General features: G+C 35.2%; 1 protein-coding gene across 3 annotated transcripts in view; it reads left to right on the plus strand.

The window, feature by feature from the left end:
* Positions 1 to 22,408, plus strand: part of LOC149805428 (uncharacterized) — an 89,098-nt gene that overhangs the window by 38,767 nt on the left and 27,923 nt on the right. For all 3 annotated transcript variants that reach the window (XM_089950007.1, XM_089950005.1, XM_089950008.1), the window contains 2 exons: positions 3,294 to 3,454; positions 18,967 to 19,082. In XM_089950007.1, the coding sequence (XP_089806133.1) occupies positions 3,294 to 3,454; positions 18,967 to 19,082 (277 nt within the window). The remainder of the gene's footprint in view (positions 1 to 3,293; positions 3,455 to 18,966; positions 19,083 to 22,408) is intronic.

Genomic DNA, 22,408 nt, shown 5'->3' on the forward strand with positions numbered 1-22,408 from the left:
TTGTTACTTAAATTAGATTTGCCCTTGTGTTTCATTTCTGAATAATAGCTGAACTTTTCTTTAACAAATTTCAAGGAAACATGATATATAGGTTTGACTTTGCCCCAAAAAGAACTCTAATAAATAGATCAGTTCTTGGGAAATGTTGGGCTGTAACAAATGCAAAAGGGAGAAGATTTACCTCAGACATAGTTTGTACAACATTGAAAAATCCATGAATCTGAGAGGTTGCCTTGAATTTATAAAAAGTTGGTTTTATTCTTGAAAAGTCCTTCAGTTTGTTGAAAACTATTATTTATTCCACAAACTCCTCAAATTATTTAAGGGAAACATTACAACTAAATAAATTATATCACTTTTTATAGTCCATATTTTTGTTGTTAGATAAAATTGGATGGATCAAAATGAAATGATATCGGTATTTTTCAGATGGTTTAGCATCCTTTAGTTGTGCACTAATTAGGAAATGTTTCTCATCAAATTTTTTAGTTATTTATGCAACGATAAAGAAAGTAACATATGAAGAAAGTTCAATTTCCTCTTCAGAAACATTTCTTGATCACATTAACATTAGATATTACTCTACACTATCACCTATGACAGTGATCACTTAAGATCCAGTCCAAACTATGCCAAGCAATCCCACACACACAATATTCAAATTGCATTTGATACCAAGCTCAGTCATTAAGAATGTCATTGAGCACAGAGGAAGAAACTAGGATTGGGCATTAGTCCCTATTCCCATTCATGCATGGAATTAAAAATGGGGGATGGGTGATATGGACTTGCCTGAACATTCCAGTCCAACTATGGAAAGGATTGTAATCAAAGAGATATACAGAATTTTGCCTCCATTGGAATACCCTTCTCCACTGGCACAAAATACTTCTGCAAACTTTTCTAAAACTACATGTGGCAACATTGCACTTCCCTTCCGATCTACCCTTCTGTTTGTGAGCTGAATTGTGGAGGTGAGAAAGTAGGCAGTACAGGAGTTGCCATTTGGCTGTGCAAGCCCCAATCTCTCTACAACCTCATCAGAGAGCATACTTGAAAAGGGATGATTGGTGACAGAAATGCCCTTTCAATGTGCTGGGAGGGTATTTGTGCATATGCCTTCACTCCAGCTGTTCTGGTGCCAGAACTAATTCAGAAAATGAGGGGCACATTATGCAGATAGTTCTGATTGCTCATCTACAGTGGGTCATACCTTGGATCAAGGATTTGCTCAATTTAATCACTTGGTACACTACTATGTCTGCTCCACCCTTGCACACAAATGCAGCCATCTTGTTACAAGTGTTGCTCAAGCTTAAACTGGTTACATCTGGGATGGGATACATGTGGCCACTAGTGGAACAAGGGGCATTAATATGTAAGAGTTACTTCCTTAATATATAAAATAAATATAGGTGGAAAGATGTTTTTTAGTCTTTAATGGAGGGAGTGATTTGAAGGTAGCAGAGAATAATTCCTAATGTTGATTTGATCAGGTAAGTATTTTTCGAGAAACATAATTTACTAAACAAAATCCCCATCTGTAAGAAAAAACACTGCTTAAAAACATTTGGAACTCTTGCAGAAGATCTTGTAAAGTCCTTGCCAATTTATGAACCATGTAAAAGTACTGATGGAACTGTGTCTGTACATGTCTTTTCATATGTACTCAAAGATTCAGCAGAAAATAAATTCAAACAATCAGCCTTATACCTTATGTTGTTTGCACTGCTCTATAACTTTATTAGTTCTGTTGGTTGAAGACTAGCAGAAGCAGTGTGATGGGCCAGCATGCATATCCATTGGCAGATGTTTATTGCTTCTTCTAAACTACTTATTAAAGTTGGCATACCTGTTTCATCCTGATATCTAGCTGGTCCTAAGTAAAATGAATGGTGACCATATTGAACATCATAGTGCTAATTCTTGTTAGTGGAAGGTCATATTGACACAGGGGTTACTAAAAGACTTCTTTTCACATGTATGTGGTCGTGAATGAAAACGGTGCCAATTTGACATCCAACATGGCCATCATGGCTGTCATATTGAAAATGTTGTTCTTGTTACTCCTTCTGGATGGATGGATGGATGGTCATAAGTGACACTGAGTTTTAACTGAAAGAGTTCTTATGACATGCAGATGGTCCCAGAAAAAAGTTGCAGTGATCAGACAGTCAAAATGACTAGACATGGGGTTTTCACTAAAATACAGACAGTTCTAAATAGACATGGTGTCAGTATGACATCTGACATTATCTCCATGGCTAGGGAATTTTTTTGAGTGATTGAGACCTTAGAAATTAGATCTTTTGGGAAGAAAATTTTCAAGAATATATTGCTAAGTTGGAAATTTCTGCATTATTTTTAATCCTTTTTCATCAGAAAAGGAATCATTTTGTGCTTGGTAGCATTTCCGAAAAAAAAGTTGATAGGACTCTGACATTAAGTTTAAGATCAAAGGTCATGACATAGGATTAGGGTCAGAGGTCTTAGCTTTGGTTTTAATCTGTGCTAGGTTGTAAACATGACAACACAGATGACAAGTATTAATGGATATTATATAAGAAGAATACTTTGAATGATGACAGTTCAATAATATGTCTGCGGCATGATGCCCCAAGACTTCACTATAAACTTCCACATTGCAGACATCGTAGCAATATGACTGAAAAATTGTTAAAGCTACATTAAAAATCCAAATCACATCACATCAGTAATGTGGATTTTGTATATAATATAAAACTATGGGTTAAACCAAATTTAGCATTAGGATATATCTTGATTGTGCCTGAGATGTGTTCTTCTATATTCTATCCATTATATCAAGGTTCAAGGCCAATGGTCTTGTCAAAGATTTTTGTACTGCACTTGTGAACATGTTAACTCCAACACATTAGAACCAGGTTCAGTATACATATTGAAGTTTCGTAAAATTGAGATGATTTGAGTATTCTGCTGTTATAAAGATAAAATGAGGGAAAAAACAGACTTCATGAACTCGTACATATTGTTTTTGACTAGTATAACAGCAGTGTTTATTGTACAAAGTAATGATTTTGAAAATAATTTTAATAGTGACAGATACTATCAAGAAGAATTTTTTGACTAGAGAAAGTAGCATTTTTTGCATCCATAGTCGTATCACAAGCTTTCATAATGATGCAAGATACACTTTAAACTTAAAAAGTAGCATTAAAAAAATTCATAAAATTAAACTTGTGCTGAGTTAAAGTCAGCTTCAAAATGCCTATTGATCAAATATGGCTTCCTAACAACCAATTATTCTGTTTCAGATGCAGGCATTGGGTCGCAGATCCCCAGGGGGATCAGTGTTACTTCCTGAGTTTCAGGATGAGAAACTGCTGGAAAAACTGCGACAGGAGCATCTGCAGCAGCAGCGCCATCTAGAACTCTTACGGAATCAGGAAGAAGCTTATGAAATCCAACAGAGCGGGTCAGAAGACACTATTTGCTCATGTTTCCTAAACCCATCTTGTTCACATACACATACAAATACATAGCAGCATGTATATGTAACAATATATTCACATTCTTTCCTTTCTTCACCCCACACGGACACTTTCCCATACATATTGAAGCCACATAGTATGCATGCAATATGCAATTATACACTGGACAACAAATTTTTACAAAAGTCATGTTACTGAAATAAAATTAGTCAATTCTTATCAATTTTTATGTGCTGAACACGAATATGACAGTCAAATTGCAAAATTGGCTCTAGTTTTTTTGTAATCTGCAAGAAATTAATGTTTACATAACGAAATGCATTCCAATAGTAAAAGGTCAACTGTAATAGCCTACCTATAAAAAATCAAGTCATTGACTACATCTTAGATTTCTTCGCCTGTCTCTTGTACAGCTGTTCGGGAGCATCTCTGAGGAGTGTCCAGCAGTAGTCAGCCAGCATTGTAGTGGACCATTTTCCCTGGTATCTTTGTTCCATTGTTGCGATATCTTGATGAAAATGTTCGCCGTGTTCATCACTAACAATACCACAGTTGCTAGGAAAGAAATCCAAATGGGAATGAAGGAAGTGAATCTTTAGAGACATATTGCAGCCAAGTTTCTTATACTTCATCAACATGTCTTCTACTAGTTCCTTATAGTTTTCTGCCCTAACATTTCCGAGGAAGTTTGTAGAAACTAGGCGAAAAGCATTCCATGCTTGTTTCGCGTCACCTTCCAGCAAGTTGTTGAACCGGTCATCTTTGAAAAGCTCTCGAATCTGAGGACCCACAAAAACTCCCTCTTTAATCTTTGCTTCGCTGAGTCGAGGGAATTTTTCATGCAGGTATCGGAATGCTGGCAAAGTCCGGTCAATGGCTTTCACGAAGTTCTTCATCAAACCTAGTTTGATGTGAACGGGTGGTAGCAAGATTTTCTGAGCCTCAACCAGAGCTGGGTGTTGGATATTCTTCTCTCCAATGGCTACATTCTGCCTGTGAGTCCATTCCTTCCTCATGTAGTGCATTTCCCTTGCTCAGCTATCCCACTCGCATAAGAAACACATGTATTTTATATATCCTTGCTGCAGTCCCATTAAAAGGGCAACTACCTTCAAATCACCACAGAGGTGCCAGCTGTACTTGTTATACTCAGTGGAATTCAGTAGCTGCCTTAAGTTATCGTATGTCTCTTTCATGTGGACAGCATACACTACTGGAATAGATGGAAGAATGTTTCCATTGTGCAAAAGCACAGCCTTGAGACTCAGTTTCGAAGAGTCCACAAATAGTCTCCATTCTTGTGGGTCATGAGTGATTTTTAAAGCATTCATGAGGCCCTCAATATCGGAACAGAATATCAGATTACTTTCCTTTCTGAAGAAAGGCTCCAATTGCTGGTGGCGCTTTCGATATGCAGTAATTGTGACATCTTCTTCTAGAAGATTCCATTGTTGGAGTCTTGATCCTAGCAATTCTGCCTTGTTCTTTGATAAGTCCAAATCACGAATCTGGTCATTTAGTTCTTCCTGTGTTATTCTGTGTGGGGTTGATGATGCACCACAGTGAAAATCTGGATCACTGCATGCTGATGGACCAGGAGAAGAACAGGTCGACTCACCTTTGTCTTCGTCAGATGAATCAAGAGAATATTCTGCTGGAGGTTCTGGAATAGGAAGTCCCTCACCATGTGGAACTGGTCTCAATGCAGACGGAATGTTTGGGTAGACTATTCTCGACTTCTTTCGCTTCGTTATTCCGCCGGAAAGAGGAGGAACCAAGCAGAAGTAACAGTCATTTAGGTGGTTGCTTGGCTCTCTCCACACCATTGGGACTGCAAACGGCATTGATGACCTTTTGCAATTCAACCACTGTGAAAGCAGTGTTGTACATGTAGCACAGCATATATGCGGAGCCCAAGGCTTGTCTTGGTCACCAACCTTGCATCCGAAGTAAAGATGATATGCCTTCTTCACTTGAGAATTGATACTTTTCTTCTGGTTGGCAAATGTCACTTCCCCACAAATATAGCAAAAATTGTCCGCGGTATTAACACACTTTCGAGGCATTACTGTTCTTTATTGTACGTAAATGGATAAAATAATAAGTTTTATGTAACAGTAGCTTGAACTGTCTCGCACAATGTCTAAAATATTTTAAATGCTGAACCTATCTGATTGGGCTTTATATAGTACACTGCTTACGTCAGCTTCAGCAGCCGCCTGGCATTAGTATAATAGGCCTACACATGTATAGTACACTGCTGACGTCAACTTACTTCAGCAGCCGCATGGCATTAGTATTGCATTGCATCAGAAAATGATGCAATCAACTGTGGATGATGTGAGCATGATGGTATTATGCAATGTTACATCATTATTCTGGATGTTGCTGCAGTCCTACTGGAGAAATTTACACAGTGAAACATAGAAAATGAGGTATATGAATATCTTCAAAACGAGAGCCAATACAAATTTTTCACGGTTATATTCGTGTTCGGCACACCAAAATACTACAGATTAGGGCCTTTTCAAGTCAGTAATGATTTCACTGTTGACCAGTGTTAGCGACAAACATACCTGTCAATCAGTTAAGATGAAAATCTGTATGCTAGGCCAATAAAATCCTTACAAAGACCAAAAAAACTTACATGAAAATATGTATTCATACATTATACAAGATCAATAGTTTTAAAAAGCAACAAATGCATTTAACGAACTAATTTTACACACATTTACATAATTATTGACATCTGTGAAACTTGATTTCATTTTATTCTTTTGATTTTCAGTTTATTGTAAGGGCTGTTCCAGTAAAACATATATCCCCCACTGGGGACGGCACTTAAAAAAAAATTATGTAGGAGGTTGTGTTTCGAACTGTTTTGATTCTGACAGTGGAAGGTTGGTTAGAAAAATCACTTCTGTTGTGGGTTGTGTTAACAAAATGAGAAATCACTGGTGGGGTTGTCAGAAAGAAAGAAAAAAAACCCCAAATATATATTTAATATCGCATCTAATTCCCTCCTAGTGGTCTAAACATGAATAAAACATTGGGTCAGAAAATGATGCCATTACACGCGAGTGCACGTAATTTGTACGAATTCGCGTACTTTTAAAGCAGTGATACATGTTCAGCAAATTACGTCAACATCGCGGAAGTTTTACAAATGCGTGTTTCCAATAAGGGTCACACAGGAAACCAAAATGGTTGAATCACAACACGTTTTGTCTTCAGATGACGTTTTCAGTCGGCAAATACTGGCTGGTGATAGCTATGATGACAATGAATTTCATGTATATCAGTCTGTTGGACATTGGGGAAAGATCACTGGAAATACCAGTGTGTGATTTCGAGCCCATAATTGATGTTGAGTGCAAGTCCGATGTACGTGTTGGATGGATCTTTGGCAGAGTTCATGTTAGTGAAAACTGACAGAGGTCTCGGAAACAGTTACAATCATGCGTATGTGGATGCCAATTTTTTTTATTTAGGTGGACGGTAAAATTCAAAGACTTGCCCGTCCTGCTTCAGTCACCTGCATAGTGGGAAAATGTGTTGATCAGTTAGCTGTGCTGATATTTGCAATGAAAGAATTATGTGGTTGAAAGCCTCCCCCCCCCCAGTCGTCACCGTTATAAGAGTACATCAAAAGAACATGATGTAATAGCTAAGCGGCAAGATCAAAGGCTATGACTAGCAGCTGGGTGGGAAAATCTACTGATATTTACAGTGTTTTAATTCAGAGGCAGAAATACCCAGAGATGTACATGTGGTCATTTATAACAGTACATCAAATAAACAACTTTAGCTTTCATTATTGTGTTCATATCCGAGTGTAACGGAAAAAGCAGTGCATGTGACCTCGGAATCATGACATGTTGAGACTTAGACTTGAATGAGTATTTTGGGGTTCAACGGCAAACTGACGAAGATTGTGAGATTCAGGAGAGTGCTAAAGTTGCTAGAACTGATAGTTTGGAACGGACATTAGTCAAGTGTAAGAAAGTGTGATGCCTAGCTTAGTGCTTTGAATAAGACCATTCCTTGGATCAAAAAATTCAGACTCACTCTGATGGACAAGCAAAAGCTATGTCAGTGTTATAAAGAATGTAGAAATTAAACTCTATGGCAACCAATAGTTCTTATAATTTGCATAGTTTTCTGTGAGGGGACTGCAACTTTTCCTGGTGGGACTCATATTTTTACCAAAGTGGGAGTCATGGACTCATAGTTTTAAAATCCTAATGAGACCTCTGGTTCAGAACTTTTCTTTTTGGAACAGAGATATCCAAGAGAGATTACCCATGGGGCCATACATGTGAGATGTTGAAAATTGCACAACCATAAAGAACAGTAACTTGTTCAAGCTAGTTATGCATATGCGTTTCAGACAGCAGGCAATGAAAGGAGTTCACAGCACAGAATAATATTCGTACACAGAGGAGGAGGATCATATTAAATTCAGAAACAACAGATTAATGATCATAGGGAACATCAGAGAATCCTCATACAACATAATTGTGTGTAGATCTCAAGTTGGCAGAACCACTGAACAACAAAAGAATAAAAAGACAAACTTATATATCATGCAGATGTATGACCAAATGATGTACATGCTCTCTATGTGCAAACATTAAATGACATTAAACATAAGAGAATGACTGATCTGTGTAAACTCAAAGCAAGATGGGTGAAATTTGTCCTGTTTGTGTTCGGTTCTTCCTGTGTATATTTTGATCATGGTGGTATTTTCTGATTTTCTGAAGACCTTTTGGCACTTAGTTCCAAGCCATCATTTGGTATTTGTATTGCAAAATGGATAACTAAAAACGTCTGTTATCTAGTACAATACATTTTTAAGCAGTATCATTAACTGATGATGAATTTGATGAAAAAATACTTGATGTCATTCTGATATATGGATTCTTTACTACACTACTAATCTGTTCATCCTGATTCTTTTTTTAACCATCTCCTTTAGTCTTACTGGTACCAGTGCTTTTAATAAATTTGTAACTTCTATTTTCTTGCAATCTAAATATTTGTAATGATGTGTTATTGTCAAAAGGTAAAATGTGCTTAGTGTTGTAAAATCTAAAACTATTAATTAGCAAGGGACTAAAGTAAAAAGTGGACAGAAATTATTGTCATATTACAGTGTTGTTAGAAACAACAGAATAGTTGTATAAGATTTATTTTGCACAAAGTTTTAGAACTAGCACTTGTATTGTCACCACATATTCTACTTAAATAATTATATAATTATTTCTGTATATTTCTACCAGTATTTTCCCAGTGGTAGTAATTTTCTGATCTGATGTTGTTCATTTTGTGCGCAATTTTTACACATCAAGAATTCTCACTGTATCATTAAAAAACAAAGTAATCTGCACCAGATTGAGTTGTTTGAGAAGAAATTAATTATTTTAACCCAAAAATCACTGAAGCTACGAGTTCTTGCATTAAAGTCTCACATTAAATAACATCTGAAGTAGACACGATAGTAGTTTAGGATGCAACTGTACCAATTTCACCTTTGGTATATCCAAATCTTGAATGTGATGGAGGAACATAGGTCCAAAATAAACACATCAATTTAGAACCTGTTCATTGACTATGAATCAAGTATCCGAGTCCAACTGAATTGCTAGAAATTTTTTAATTCTTTTGACAACATCATAATTAGCTGTCAAATATGGAGTAAGCCTATGGTCTTTATGCCATCCCAACCAAGACCCCACCACAACCACATGACCATGTCCAATAACATCACAGTAATAATCGCTATACAACTAGAGATGACATCTCTTCGAGAATTTTGATTTCAGTAGAGCTGTAACAGAGTGGAACAGTAAGAAAGAGTGACAGATATTTAAGTGTTAGGGAGATATTTAACAATGGCTATTCCCACCACCACCACTTGTTCATTGGAGATCACACACACACAAAACTTAGAGTACATCCTGGAATCCTGGCAGCATCCCTGCAGAGGAGATAACTTGACTGTTCGATTTTATTGGTCTCTGGTTATCCCATGGTGTTTCTGTTACTTGAACATTATCTTACAGTGTGTCCATTCAGCATGGTCGATAAAGGCTTACAACCATTGAGAGTTGTTCAAGGACTCACATTACTACAGATGTGAAAGAACGAGAACCATACTGTAAATCAGTGAAGATAAAATAGAGTATATATGGGTTTGACTGTCCCAGATTGGTTGATAATGAAAGTAAGATTTTAGTAAAAACAATCTTTTGAGAGCTTGTCCTACTTGTAACTGAAAAAAGTGAGCGACATTGTTTCATTAACATAATTTCCATCCCTTTACAGACCCGAGTTTGGATGACTCATTACTGAAATCAGCAGCTGACTCTTTGTTGCAGTATTGAAAGCACACATTTCAAGTTTGTATAGATCCTGAAAATGATGCGGCTGTTATGGTTTTCTTTTCACAAAAGCTGTCGTCATAGATGTGTCTATACTGATATAAATTTGATCATGAGCACTCAACATTTTAAGTTACTGAATTTTAATATTGTGGTGTTTGCACAAATTTACACTGGGAACTGAATCAGTACAGAGAGTCCTGAACTCTTGAGTTTTGTGCAGAAATATGGAATCCAAGCAGAATACATCCAGAAATGTAGAGGTTTTCAATCTTGGATTTAGTCTCCCCATTGTGTTTCACACTGATATGCATATTCATCAAAAGGAAGACAATAAACGGTGTACCCTTAACTAAACCAATATGAATTTAGCTACCGTATTTTCCGGCGTATAAGTCGATACTTTTTGACTTGAAAGTTCGGTCTTCGTCTTATACTCCGAATCGACTTATATATGGATTGTGTCATTGAAATTGCATCGACCTATATATGGATTACAGTATCTGGTATGCTATTGACATTGCTCTATAATCAGCATAATCAAAAACAGGTCACATAGAAGTACAAATTCATGTTAAATTACTATGTCAATAAATTGTCATAAACTAATATGACTGCGTTTATATTTGTAAGTTTTGTCATTATTTATTTTGCATTCTACATGTTTTTTCTTATTTCTCAAACATAAAATAAAAGAAAACAATTTACCGTACCGGTAAAAACTTCACTGGGCCGCACAGCACACTTACGGTCTATACTCTATAGTGTACTGTATTAATTCAAAGCATATTGTTTGTTCCTAAAAAAAAGATATGAAATAACTGGTCCATTAATATTTGATTTTCCAGTATAATGTTGGACACACGTGAGCAATTACCGGCATAGCTTTTTAATTGATCCAATTGATCCTACAAAGGGATGTAATCCATATTAACTCGAGAGTTCTATGATTATTTATAAAATAATGTAGATCATGCATTCTACTGAATCCCCCAAATCATATGTTTCTAATTGTATTTGACAAAGTTTCTCAAATAAATTAGGTTTAAACTACACTAAAATCAGATATATGGATGGACTACCAGTATTCATAGATCATCAGTGATCCATGATTTTTAGTTTCGCAATTCAGTTTAAAGCAAATTGTAATGTCAACACTTCACCTATATTCATTCTTAACCAGCTGACGATTTGGTGTCTCTCTTTAATTATACCGGTTGTTGATAAATTGGTCTTTGGTTTCCAACAACAATCAAAGCCAGTTGCCGCAGTTGTTTAGACCTTGATATTGGCTTTAGCTACCGATACTAGTTACCATATTGCCGGTACCCCATTGTTCTTTATCATTAATCCGCATCAATTACGCTACCCGTTTTTAATATCAATGGGATTAAGTACAACAGGAAATGATGCCCACTCCCTTCTCTAGATGTAAATAATGAATTTAGCCATGGGCATTGTTTTCATTGCTATAGTACGGGCACATTTTAATGAGTTCAGTATATTTTGATCAATCTTTTCATAGCATGCACAGCCACGTGGCTCTTGTTGCAATGGATATCATAATTAAAACAAATATGGTTTAAACTAAACTAAAATCAGATATATTGTGAGCGCGCGCGTGCTTGTGTGTGTGCGCACGAGAGAGAGAGAGAGTGAGAGATGAAAAAAATTGTCCGTGTACAAGATCGTTCTTTTATTCAGGGCGGCTTTTATTTGTAGCTTTTGCAAAGAGAAAAAAGACGGTATTTTGAGTTACCTGACGATTGTGATAATCCTCATGTATTACGAGCCTACTATATTCCATTATCAATAAACATCTCTAAATCAACAGTTCATTCTTGTTTTCATTACGATGTACATTGTCACAACAACCACATGGCTATGCAGTGTTATTTACACGATAATTAAACATGCTTAGCGCTTTGGCTATAACTGAAACCAGACTGAGGGCAAGAATCGACAGAATAGGTCAAATCAGCGAGGCTGCCAGTAGGGAAATGAGGCTTTTTTTAGGGAAATGAAAATCTGTCAACATTTTATTGAAGTCATTGTCCATACAAAATTTGTTATAAGGACAAGAGATCATACCCATTACTTTGTATTCGAACTCGCCGATAAAAATAATAGTGGGGTATAGCATTGAATAGATTAGTAATAAAATGTTAATTATATCCAAGTCCAAACAGAACAAACACTTAAAAAATAGTATATATATATATATGAATCGATTTAACGGAGTCCGTGACTTTCAAACTTACGATAGAAAATGACAAGTTTGTATAAGTTACGTTTGTAACTACAGGTAATAAAATGAACTACAACATGGATGTGCTTTCAATTATAATAAGACAAGCATGGACTGTTTATTCAGCTGTGTCAATTGATAACAAAATATAGCAGTTCAGAAGTAAAAGCACAAGCATGTTAGCATCGGTAATGCAATTTCATGATTGCAATATTCCATATTGGCGGTAATATGGAATATCATACAACGATACCATCAATATTCATGCAACCGGAAGTTACTACCGGTAGTATAAAATACAAAGCCAAGTTATTGACCTGGTCTCGTCTTATACTCCGAATCGACTTATATATGGACGAAGGATGGAAAATTTACAAAATTGGTCAATTCGACTTATACTCCGCATCGACTTATACGCCGGAAAATACAGTACTAAAAGCTGTATCAAATTGATTTTAACCTTCTGGTCAGTTTCTGTCCATTCTGGTGATATGTCCACTGAATCAGTATGGTTGGAAAAAATATTTGGCAAATTTAAAAATTTAAAAATCTTTTTGCAGATTATGATTATACCCTACATCTGCCTGAGAGATGTGAATAATTTTATTTCTTGGTTTGTTGATTGTCGTTGTTGCTCAGTTCAAATGCATCATTGAAAAACATTGATGCATTCTCATACTTTGTTACAAATATTTATTACAGATGCATATCTCCAGATATTGGTGAATATAGCTTGAATAAGTTATAACAGTTCTAGTTGGAACAATGAACATTGTTAAGAAAAAATTTAAGTAAGCTAAAATGTAAACTTTTCAGCAGTGTGTGATGCAGGATTGCTCAAGACTTTTCCATGTAATATGCTCACCATGAAAAATCTATTTGCACCAACTGATAATGACTTTTAGGTAACTGTCAGAAAGGCATAATTGACGATATTCTAAGGTCTACAAAAATTACTTGAGTCCAAAGTTATAAACTCGTACAGCTGTGGCAAAAATGTTTGACTAGTACCTTTGCTGCTGTTGCCACAGTTGATTAGTTGGTTGATTCAGTGTGGTTTGATTTTGGGGTTTTTGGTGATTTTTTAACAATATATTAGGTGGAGGAAGAACCCCGAAAGACCACCAACCCAAATTGATTGATCTGTGACACAAACTCACTCTGTGAGATGTTTAAGTGATGTAAAAGCAAGCACCTTAGTACACTTGGGATCATGGAGCCTCTGTTGATTTGACGTTTATCTCCAACAGCTGAAGTCATTTAGACATGAGATCTCGTGGTTTCAGTAGATCATTATGGCCTTTACACAAGTTTCAGATGAAGAGAATATATATATGGCAGCCAGTTTTACTGCTGAAGAAAATCCAAGTCCTTTTGAGACACCAAACACCACTTATGTTGAACCACTGACCTTCCACAAGTAACTGGCAACATTCTCATTAGCACATTGGAGGCAAGTAATCACATGACAAGCATCTTGTACCACTGCCATGGAAGCCCCTCAGATCTGTATCACAAAACAAGCATCTTATACCACTCTGCCATGAAAGCCCCTCAGGCCATAGGTATAAGTCTCATATGAAAGACTAGAAGTGGGAGATAGAACCTGTGACAACTGGATTGAAAGTGCAGAATGTTACTGCTAGGCCATCAGTCATGATGATGATGCTGTTGACAATACAGTTAACTGCAATGACTTTGATTTTATGAGTGCTCTGGGAAAAATGATTCCTTGACTTTTATCCATTTTTTAAAATCTAACTTATGATATAAAAATGTTTGACTTGCTATATTTTTTTTATAACTTTATATTAGTCTTGCAACAAGGCGTAAAAATAAGACATCGGTAACTGAAAAAGATGTTCTTACAAGAAATGATATAGTGTAAAAGTAGACAAATGATGTAACATCACTTCCACAGGCATCATTGGTTTTTTTTTCTCTGACAAATCATAAAAGTTTACCAAAACATTTATTGGAAGAAAAAAAATAACAAGGAATCATAGAATCTTACCACACATTTAAAGCAATACACGATTTAACTTTTATTCTAATCAAAAGCAGCATGCCTGAGAACAAAGAAAAATAGCAAGACATAGTTATCACTTTAGGAAACACAGAGTTTAGTAAGGATACAAATTCATGATTTCTGTATTAGAATAGAAATATCTATTATAAAATCTGTATTCATGGATTTGTGATTTCACAGTATCAGAGACATACTTGGCTGACAGACAAACAAACAAACAAACAAACAAAAGGACAAAAGACTGATTATAATGAATGAACACAAATAAAAATATGCAGTAGATTATATGATCTATAAGAATTCAGTAGATTACCTCCAACCAGCTGTAATTTAAATCGCTTCTGTCCCCAACCCAATATTAAAATCGCTTCTATTGCCCACTAACCCATAGCCAGAAATTATGTTAAAAAAATATACTTCTGTAGGGGGCAGTGTTTCTCGATTAAAACACATCTGACGGTGGATCATAATTTTTTTAATTGCTTCTGTTGTGGGTTGGTTAAATTTGAAAGTGCCTTCCCCCCCCGGGGGGTATATGTTTTACTGGAACAGCCCTAACACACACATATTATTATGCAACAACATGCCCTCTTTGCACTTTCAAAATGTGATCAGGGGTTTTAAAGTCTATGCATTTGGTGTCAGTGTTTATTTTACACAGCAAAAATGATGTTAGTGTGTCTGCATTTAGGGACTTGCTACAATCTATGTATTTTTTTTCACCATAGAAAAAGATCTTTCACAGTCTGAATTGTTGTGAAGCAAGTTAAGGAGTCTCTGAATAACTAATTTCAGATTTGGGAAGCAGATGCTACCAGTACTAATTGTCTGGCTGATAATATCCAGCCAGTTGCTACAAAAGCTCCTTTTCTGGAGATCATATGTTAATACAGGCACACACTGACAGGCCACATGCAATAATCCTCAAACTCATCTTTAACTGCTTAATGATCCAGGTGTGGAGCAACTAAAAAATTAAAGGGTTGCTTTTATTGAAAAAAAGATAAATAAAAAAAAGATTATGTGCAAGATATTTTGAAAAATGAATTTTCAAGGTGAAATATTAACTTCTTTGGATTTATCATGGTCTCATTATTACATAGTAAAATTTTCAGGAATATCTCACTTGGCATCCCATATCATTGCGTTTCTACAAATTAAAGCTATAATGTTATAATGTTATAGTCGGATTGTACTTACACTGATGTCTTTTTTCCTAATAAATTCAAATTACCACACAAGCAAATGGGCATGTTTTCAATTTCCTTTGGCCTACATTTCAGTTGGCTGGAATGCGATGGAAGTTGGGAATACCAAAATCAGTTAAAAGGATCAAAAGAATTTTGAACGAAACAAAGCTATCTAAATACTTTCTTCAATATTAATATATTTTTATTTGTTTTGTTAAAGAAGGATACTTCAACTTAACCTTTTTTCAACATTCCTGGTTTCCATCCCTTTCCAAAGCATATTAGAGTTATCTCCACATTGCTTATGCATAGCTTAAAAAGATTCTGGATCCCACTAGATTTTATTTTATAAATTACATCCAGACTCCCAGGATTTAAACAAAACATTGTATTTTTTTAATGTGAATTTTTATAAGAAACAAATGTACAAAATGGTTGTACAGCCATACAATGACAAAAATGAAAAAAATATACAAATGTCTGGTAACCCATACAAGTTGACAGGTATGGACAAAATAGATGAGTAGTATATTTAATGATGCCTAGAGTAATTAATAAATAAAAATTCATTCTCATATTAACTATGTCACTGAAGCCACTGGATATATTGAGTTTGGAGGAAGGAAATAGATCGGACATTTCTTATCTCAACTGGATGCTATTCCAGAGCAATATTCTTGAGTATTGGAAACTTCTTTTGAATAGTTCCTTATTTAGTTTTGATATTTTTATGCTGTTTGGTAGACATTGACTTCATGTGGGGAGTGTTTCCAGGTAGCTTTACTGGAATAGTGACAGTAAATAGTCAGAGCACAGTTATTGGCTATTTTGTGTATTAACTTAGCTTTCCTCAAATGGGCTCAATCTTTAACAGGTAAAATATTTTTAACTTACGTTTTCCCTGTTTTCAGTTTTTAATGCTTTTTTTAAGGGAATGCTAGCTTTGCTATATTTTTATCATTTGAGTTACCCCATACTGTATTACCATAATCTAAATAAAGTTGATATTTGTGTTATTGAAACTTTACTTTACTGTGTTTCTCATTTGAATTCATTTCCTGTTCTCATTAACATTAGGAAGATGTTTCACTACTTTTTGTCTTTACTGTCTATAATCCATATAGACTGCATGGGTAGTTGAAAGCAAAGTAACCTCCAGCAGTGGCTTGGAGTTTTAGGGAGAGTGTCCTTCCTTATTTCAGCAGTCCTCCAGATATATGTCCCCTGGATGTTTGAGCATGGCTTTAGAGAATGTAAGTCTGGTTGCATGGGATGACTGGATGTCTGAGCATGGCTTTAGAGACTGTAAGTCTGGTTGCATGGGATGACTGGATGTTTGAGCATGGCTTTAGAGACTGTAAGTCTGGTTGCATGGGATGACTGGATGTTTGAGCATGGCTTTAGAGAATGTAAGTCTGGTTGCATGGGATGATCCATTTTGCCATCAGTCTAGACCAAATAATGCTGTTCTGGCTGCAACCACTCAATCGAGCTGTCTGTTTGACTATACTTATACTCCACAATTACTAACAAGGAATCCATCACTTCAGCTAGACATGCCATATACCAGCTGGCCACACCATTGTGTGCAAGGATCTGGGTAGCCAACAACCATGCTGTCTGTCTGTCCAGGTGATTACTGAGTTGACTGGCCAACACACCAACATTTCATACTGGCAGGACAAACCATGGCACTTGCATGGCTGCCAGTACAGCTGCCATCTCACTAACTTTATGGCTTATCCTTCAGGTAGATATCAAACTGTACACAGATACAATAGTACATCCTTGTCCGTTCCCCCCCCCCACCATGATGTTTTATTCTGATGTTGACAATAGCAGATAAAGACACACCCCACAGTGAGTATGGGCATAACCTTGACTTGCTGTACCCCATTCCTACAATAGAGCACATAAAATACAGTTTTAAAGCTGCAGTGGAGTAATGCCAATTTCCAGTTGTCCAGCTCCAGGCCTATATGGTCAAGGCTTTAGTGGAGTAATGCCAATTTCCAATTGTCCAGCTCCAGGCCTATATGGTCAAGGCTTTAGTGGAGTAATGCCAATTTCCAATTGTCCAGCTCTAGGCCTATATGGTCAAGGCTTTAGTGGAGTAATGCCAATTTCCAATTGTCCAGCTCCAGGCCCATATGGTCAAGGCTTTAGTGGAGTAATGCCAATTTTCAGTTGTCCAGCTCCAGGCCTATATGGTCAAGGCTTTAGTGGATTTGAAAGACAAAAATGAATAGCCATCCTTCCATCTTCTTCAACAGTCCGCAAAAGTTATAGGAATCTCTCACTGCCGAACTGATAAAATACAGTACCCAGGCAGTTGCAGGACATTGTTTGGCCAGCCACCAACATCATTTTCTTGATACTTGTATCACACTCAAGTCACCAACGTTCAGCATTGTAGCAGTCAGTATCACAAACCCTCTGCCTTGCATGACACCATCAGGTTAGTGTGAAACATGATTACTATGTCCTTGATGCTTGATTTGGTCCAAAGAGTAAGTAGTTGTCATACATTGTAATCCACAGGCCACATTGCCACACTGATTAATAGGGTGTGCACCACATGATGTCTAACACCCTGACAGCAAACCTGGCTGTTGTGATACAAGACATAAACCTGTGCTTGCCCTTCCTAAAGCTGCATTATGACTTGCCCTTGTGGTCTGCACCTTTTTACATGCCATTGCTGTTTGGCAGAAAAATTAAGGAAGTACATAAGCTGGCAAATCAAGAAAAGTTCAGTTGGAAAACAGACGTTAAAGACAAATTTTCTTCATTCCAGAATTGCTGGATTCAGGATGTGGTAGATCATCTTCCTAATGTGATGAAGTAAATATCCTCAGATCATCTTCCTAATTTGATAGGTGAATATTCTCAGATCAACCTACCAATGTTATCAGGTTTATATTCTCAGATCATCTTCCTCCTGTGATAGGTAACTATCCTCAAATCATCTTTTAAATGTGATCCTGTAAATATTCTCAGACCATCTTCCCAGTGTGATGAGGTAAATATTCTCATTTCATCTTCCTGATGTGATAGCTAAATATCCTCAGATCATCTTCCTAATGTGACGAGGTAAATATTCTCCATTTCATCTTCCTAATGTGATGAGGTAAATATCCTCAGATCACCTTCCTAATTTGATAGGTAAATATTCTCAGATCAACCTACCAATGTTATCAGTTAAATATTCTCAGATCATCTTCCTAATGTGATGAGGTAAATATTCTCTATTTCATCTTCCAAATGTGATCCTGTAAACATTCTCAGATCGTCTTCTCAATGTGATGAGGTAAATATTCTCATTTCATCTTCTTGATGTGACAGGTAAATATTTCAGATCATCTTTCTAATGTGAATAGGTAAATATCCTCAGATTATCTTCCCAATGTGATGAGGTAAATATTCTCATTTCATCAGCCTGATGTGATAGGTAAATATTCTCAGATCATCTTTATAATTTGATAGGTAAATATTCTGAGATCAACCTCCTGATGTTATCAGGTAAATATTCTTAAATCATCTTCCCTATGTGATCAGTTATTCTTGAATCATCTTCCTAATGTGATGAGGTAAATATTCTTGGAGAAACATAATTTGATTTTTTTTTCTTCATAAACAATAGACTGCAGCAGTTGAGACAACAGAAAATTAAACAAGACCCCAAATGGTATCACAGGGACTTGGAGAATGCTAGGAATCACTCTCAGAATCCATCTATTCATACACCAAAGAAAGAAGGTACATATTTAGTTATGGCGATTCAAGAGCCAAAGGAATGATGATTTTAAAAGGCTTGTCAATATTTTTAGTCATAATGATGGAGTCCAATATTTGTTATGCCTCTAGTTACATTGATGGATTCCAATACTTTACATGCTTTTAATTGCAATGATGGATTCCAACATTTTTTATGCCTTTATTTACATTGATGGGTTCCATTACATTTTATGTATTTAGTTACAATGGATTCCAATACTTCTTATGCCTTTAGTTACATTGATGGATTCCAATATTTGTTATGCCTTTATTTACATTGATGGATTCCAATATCTTGTATATCTATAGTTACAATGATGGATTCCAATGCTTTATATGCCTTTAGTTACATTGATGGATTCCAATGCTTTTTATGCCTTTAGTTACATTGATGGATTCCAGTATTTTTTATATCTTTAGTTACAATGATGGATTCCAATACCTTTTATGCCTTTAGTTACAGTGATGGATTCTAATGCTTTTTATGCCTTTAGTTACAGTGATGGATTCCAGTATTTTTTATATCTTTAGTTACAATGATGGATTCCAATACCTTTTATGCTTTAGTTACAGTGATGGATTCCATTATTATGTCTTTAGTTACAGTGATGGATTCTATTACTTTTTATGTCTTTAGTTACAGTGATGGATTCCAATATGTTTTGATGTGTTTAGTTACATATGATGGATTCCAATACTTTTTATGCCTTTAGTTACAGTGATGGATTCCATTACTTTTTGTCTTAAGTTACAATGATGGATTCTATTACTTTTTATGTCTTTAGTTACAGTGATGGATTCCAATACGTTTTGATGTGTTTAGTTACAGTGATGGATTCCATTACTTTTTATGTCTTAAGTTACATTGATGGATTCCATTACTTTTTATGTCTTTAGTTAAAATGATGGATTCCAATACGTTTTGATGTGTTTAGTTACAGTGATGGATTCCATTACTTTTTATGTCTTAAGTTACATTGATGGATTCCCATACTTTTTATGTCTTTAGTTACAATGATGGATTCCAATACGTTTTGATGTGTTTAGTTACATATGATGGATTCCAATACCTTTTATGCCTTTAGTAACAGTGATGGATTTCATTACTTTTTATGTCTTTAGTTACATTGATGGATTCCATTACTTTTTACGTCTTTAGTTACAATGATGGATTCCAATATGTTTTGATGTGTTTAGTTACATATGATGGATTCCAATACCTTTTATGCCTTTAGTTACATTGATGGATTCCATTACTTTTTATGTCTTTAGTTACAATGATGGATTCCAATACATTTTGATGTGTTTAGTTACAGCGATGGATTCCATTACTTTTTATGTCTTAAGTTACATTGTTGGATTCCATTACTTTTTATGTCTTTAGTTACAATGATGGATTCCAATACGTTTTGATGTGTTTAGTTACATATGATGGATTCCAATATCTTTTATGCCTTTAGTTACAGTGATGGATTCCATTACTTTTTATGTCTTAAGTTACATTGATGGATTCTATTACTTTTTATGTCTTTAGTTACAGTGATGGATTCCAGTATTTTTTATATCTTTAGTTACAATGATCGATTCCAATACCTTTTATGCCTTTAGTTACAGTGATGGATTCCATTATTATGTCTTTAGTTACAGTGATGGATTCTATTACTTTTTATGTCTTTAGTTACAGTGATGGATTCCAATACGTTTTGATGTGTTTAGTTACATATGATGGATTCCAATACCTTTTATGCCTTTAGTTACAGTGATGGATTCCATTACTTTTTATGTCTTAAGTTACAATGATGGATTCTATTACTTTTTATGTCTTTAGTTACAGTGATGGATTCCAATACATTTTGATGTGTTTAGTTACAGTGATGGATTCCATTACTTTTTATGTCTTAAGTTACATTGATGGATTCTATTACTTTTTATGTCTTTAGTTACAGTGATGGATTCCAATATGTTTTGATGTGTTTAGTTACATATTATGGATTCCAATACCTTTTATGCCTTTAGTTACAGTGATGGATTCCATTACTTTTTATGTCTTTAGTTACATTGATGGATTCCATTACTTTTTATGTCTTTTGTTACAATGATGGATTCCAATACGTTTTGATGTGTTTAGTTACAGTGATGGATTCCATTACATTTTATGTCTTAAGTTACATTGTTGGATTCCATTACTTTTTATGTCTTTAGTTACAATGATGGATTCCAATACATTTTGATGTGTTTAGTTACATATGATGGATTCCAATATCTTTTATGCCTTTAGTTACAGTGATGGATTCCATTACTTTTTATGTCTTTAGTTACATTGATGGATTCCATTACTTTTTATGTCTTTAGTTACAATGATGGATTCCAATATGTTTTGATGTGTTTAGTTACATATGATGGATTCCAATACTTTTTATGCCTTTAGTTACAGTGATGGATTCCATTACTTTTTGTCTTAAGTTACAATGATGGATTCTATTACTTTTTATGTCTTTAGTTACAGTGATGGATTCCAATACGTTTTGATGTGTTTAGTTACAGTGATGGATTCCATTACTTTTTATGTCTTAAGTTACATTGATGGATTCCATTACTTTTTATGTCTTTAGTTAAAATGATGGATTCCAATACGTTTTGATGTGTTTAGTTACAGTGATGGATTCCATTACTTTTTATGTCTTAAGTTACATTGATGGATTCCCATACTTTTTATGTCTTTAGTTACAATGATGGATTCCAATACGTTTTGATGTGTTTAGTTACATATGATGGATTCCAATACCTTTTATGCCTTTAGTAACAGTGATGGATTTCATTACTTTTTATGTCTTTAGTTACATTGATGGATTCCATTACTTTTTACGTCTTTAGTTACAATGATGGATTCCAATATGTTTTGATGTGTTTAGTTACATATGATGGATTCCAATACCTTTTATGCCTTTAGTTACATTGATGGATTCCATTACTTTTTATGTCTTTAGTTACAATGATGGATTCCAATACATTTTGATGTGTTTAGTTACAGCGATGGATTCCATTACTTTTTATGTCTTAAGTTACATTGTTGGATTCCATTACTTTTTATGTCTTTAGTTACAATGATGGATTCCAATACGTTTTGATGTGTTTAGTTACATATGATGGATTCCAATATCTTTTATGCCTTTAGTTACAGTGATGGATTCCATTACTTTTTATGTCTTAAGTTACATTGATGGATTCTATTACTTTTTATGTCTTTAGTTACAGTGATGGATTCCAGTATTTTTTATATCTTTAGTTACAATGATCGATTCCAATAC

Source organism: Sinohyriopsis cumingii, chromosome 2 (genome assembly GCF_028554795.1).
Source record: "Sinohyriopsis cumingii isolate HCF-2022 chromosome 2, ASM2855479v2, whole genome shotgun sequence".
Taxonomy (NCBI): domain Eukaryota; kingdom Metazoa; phylum Mollusca; class Bivalvia; order Unionida; family Unionidae; genus Sinohyriopsis; species Sinohyriopsis cumingii.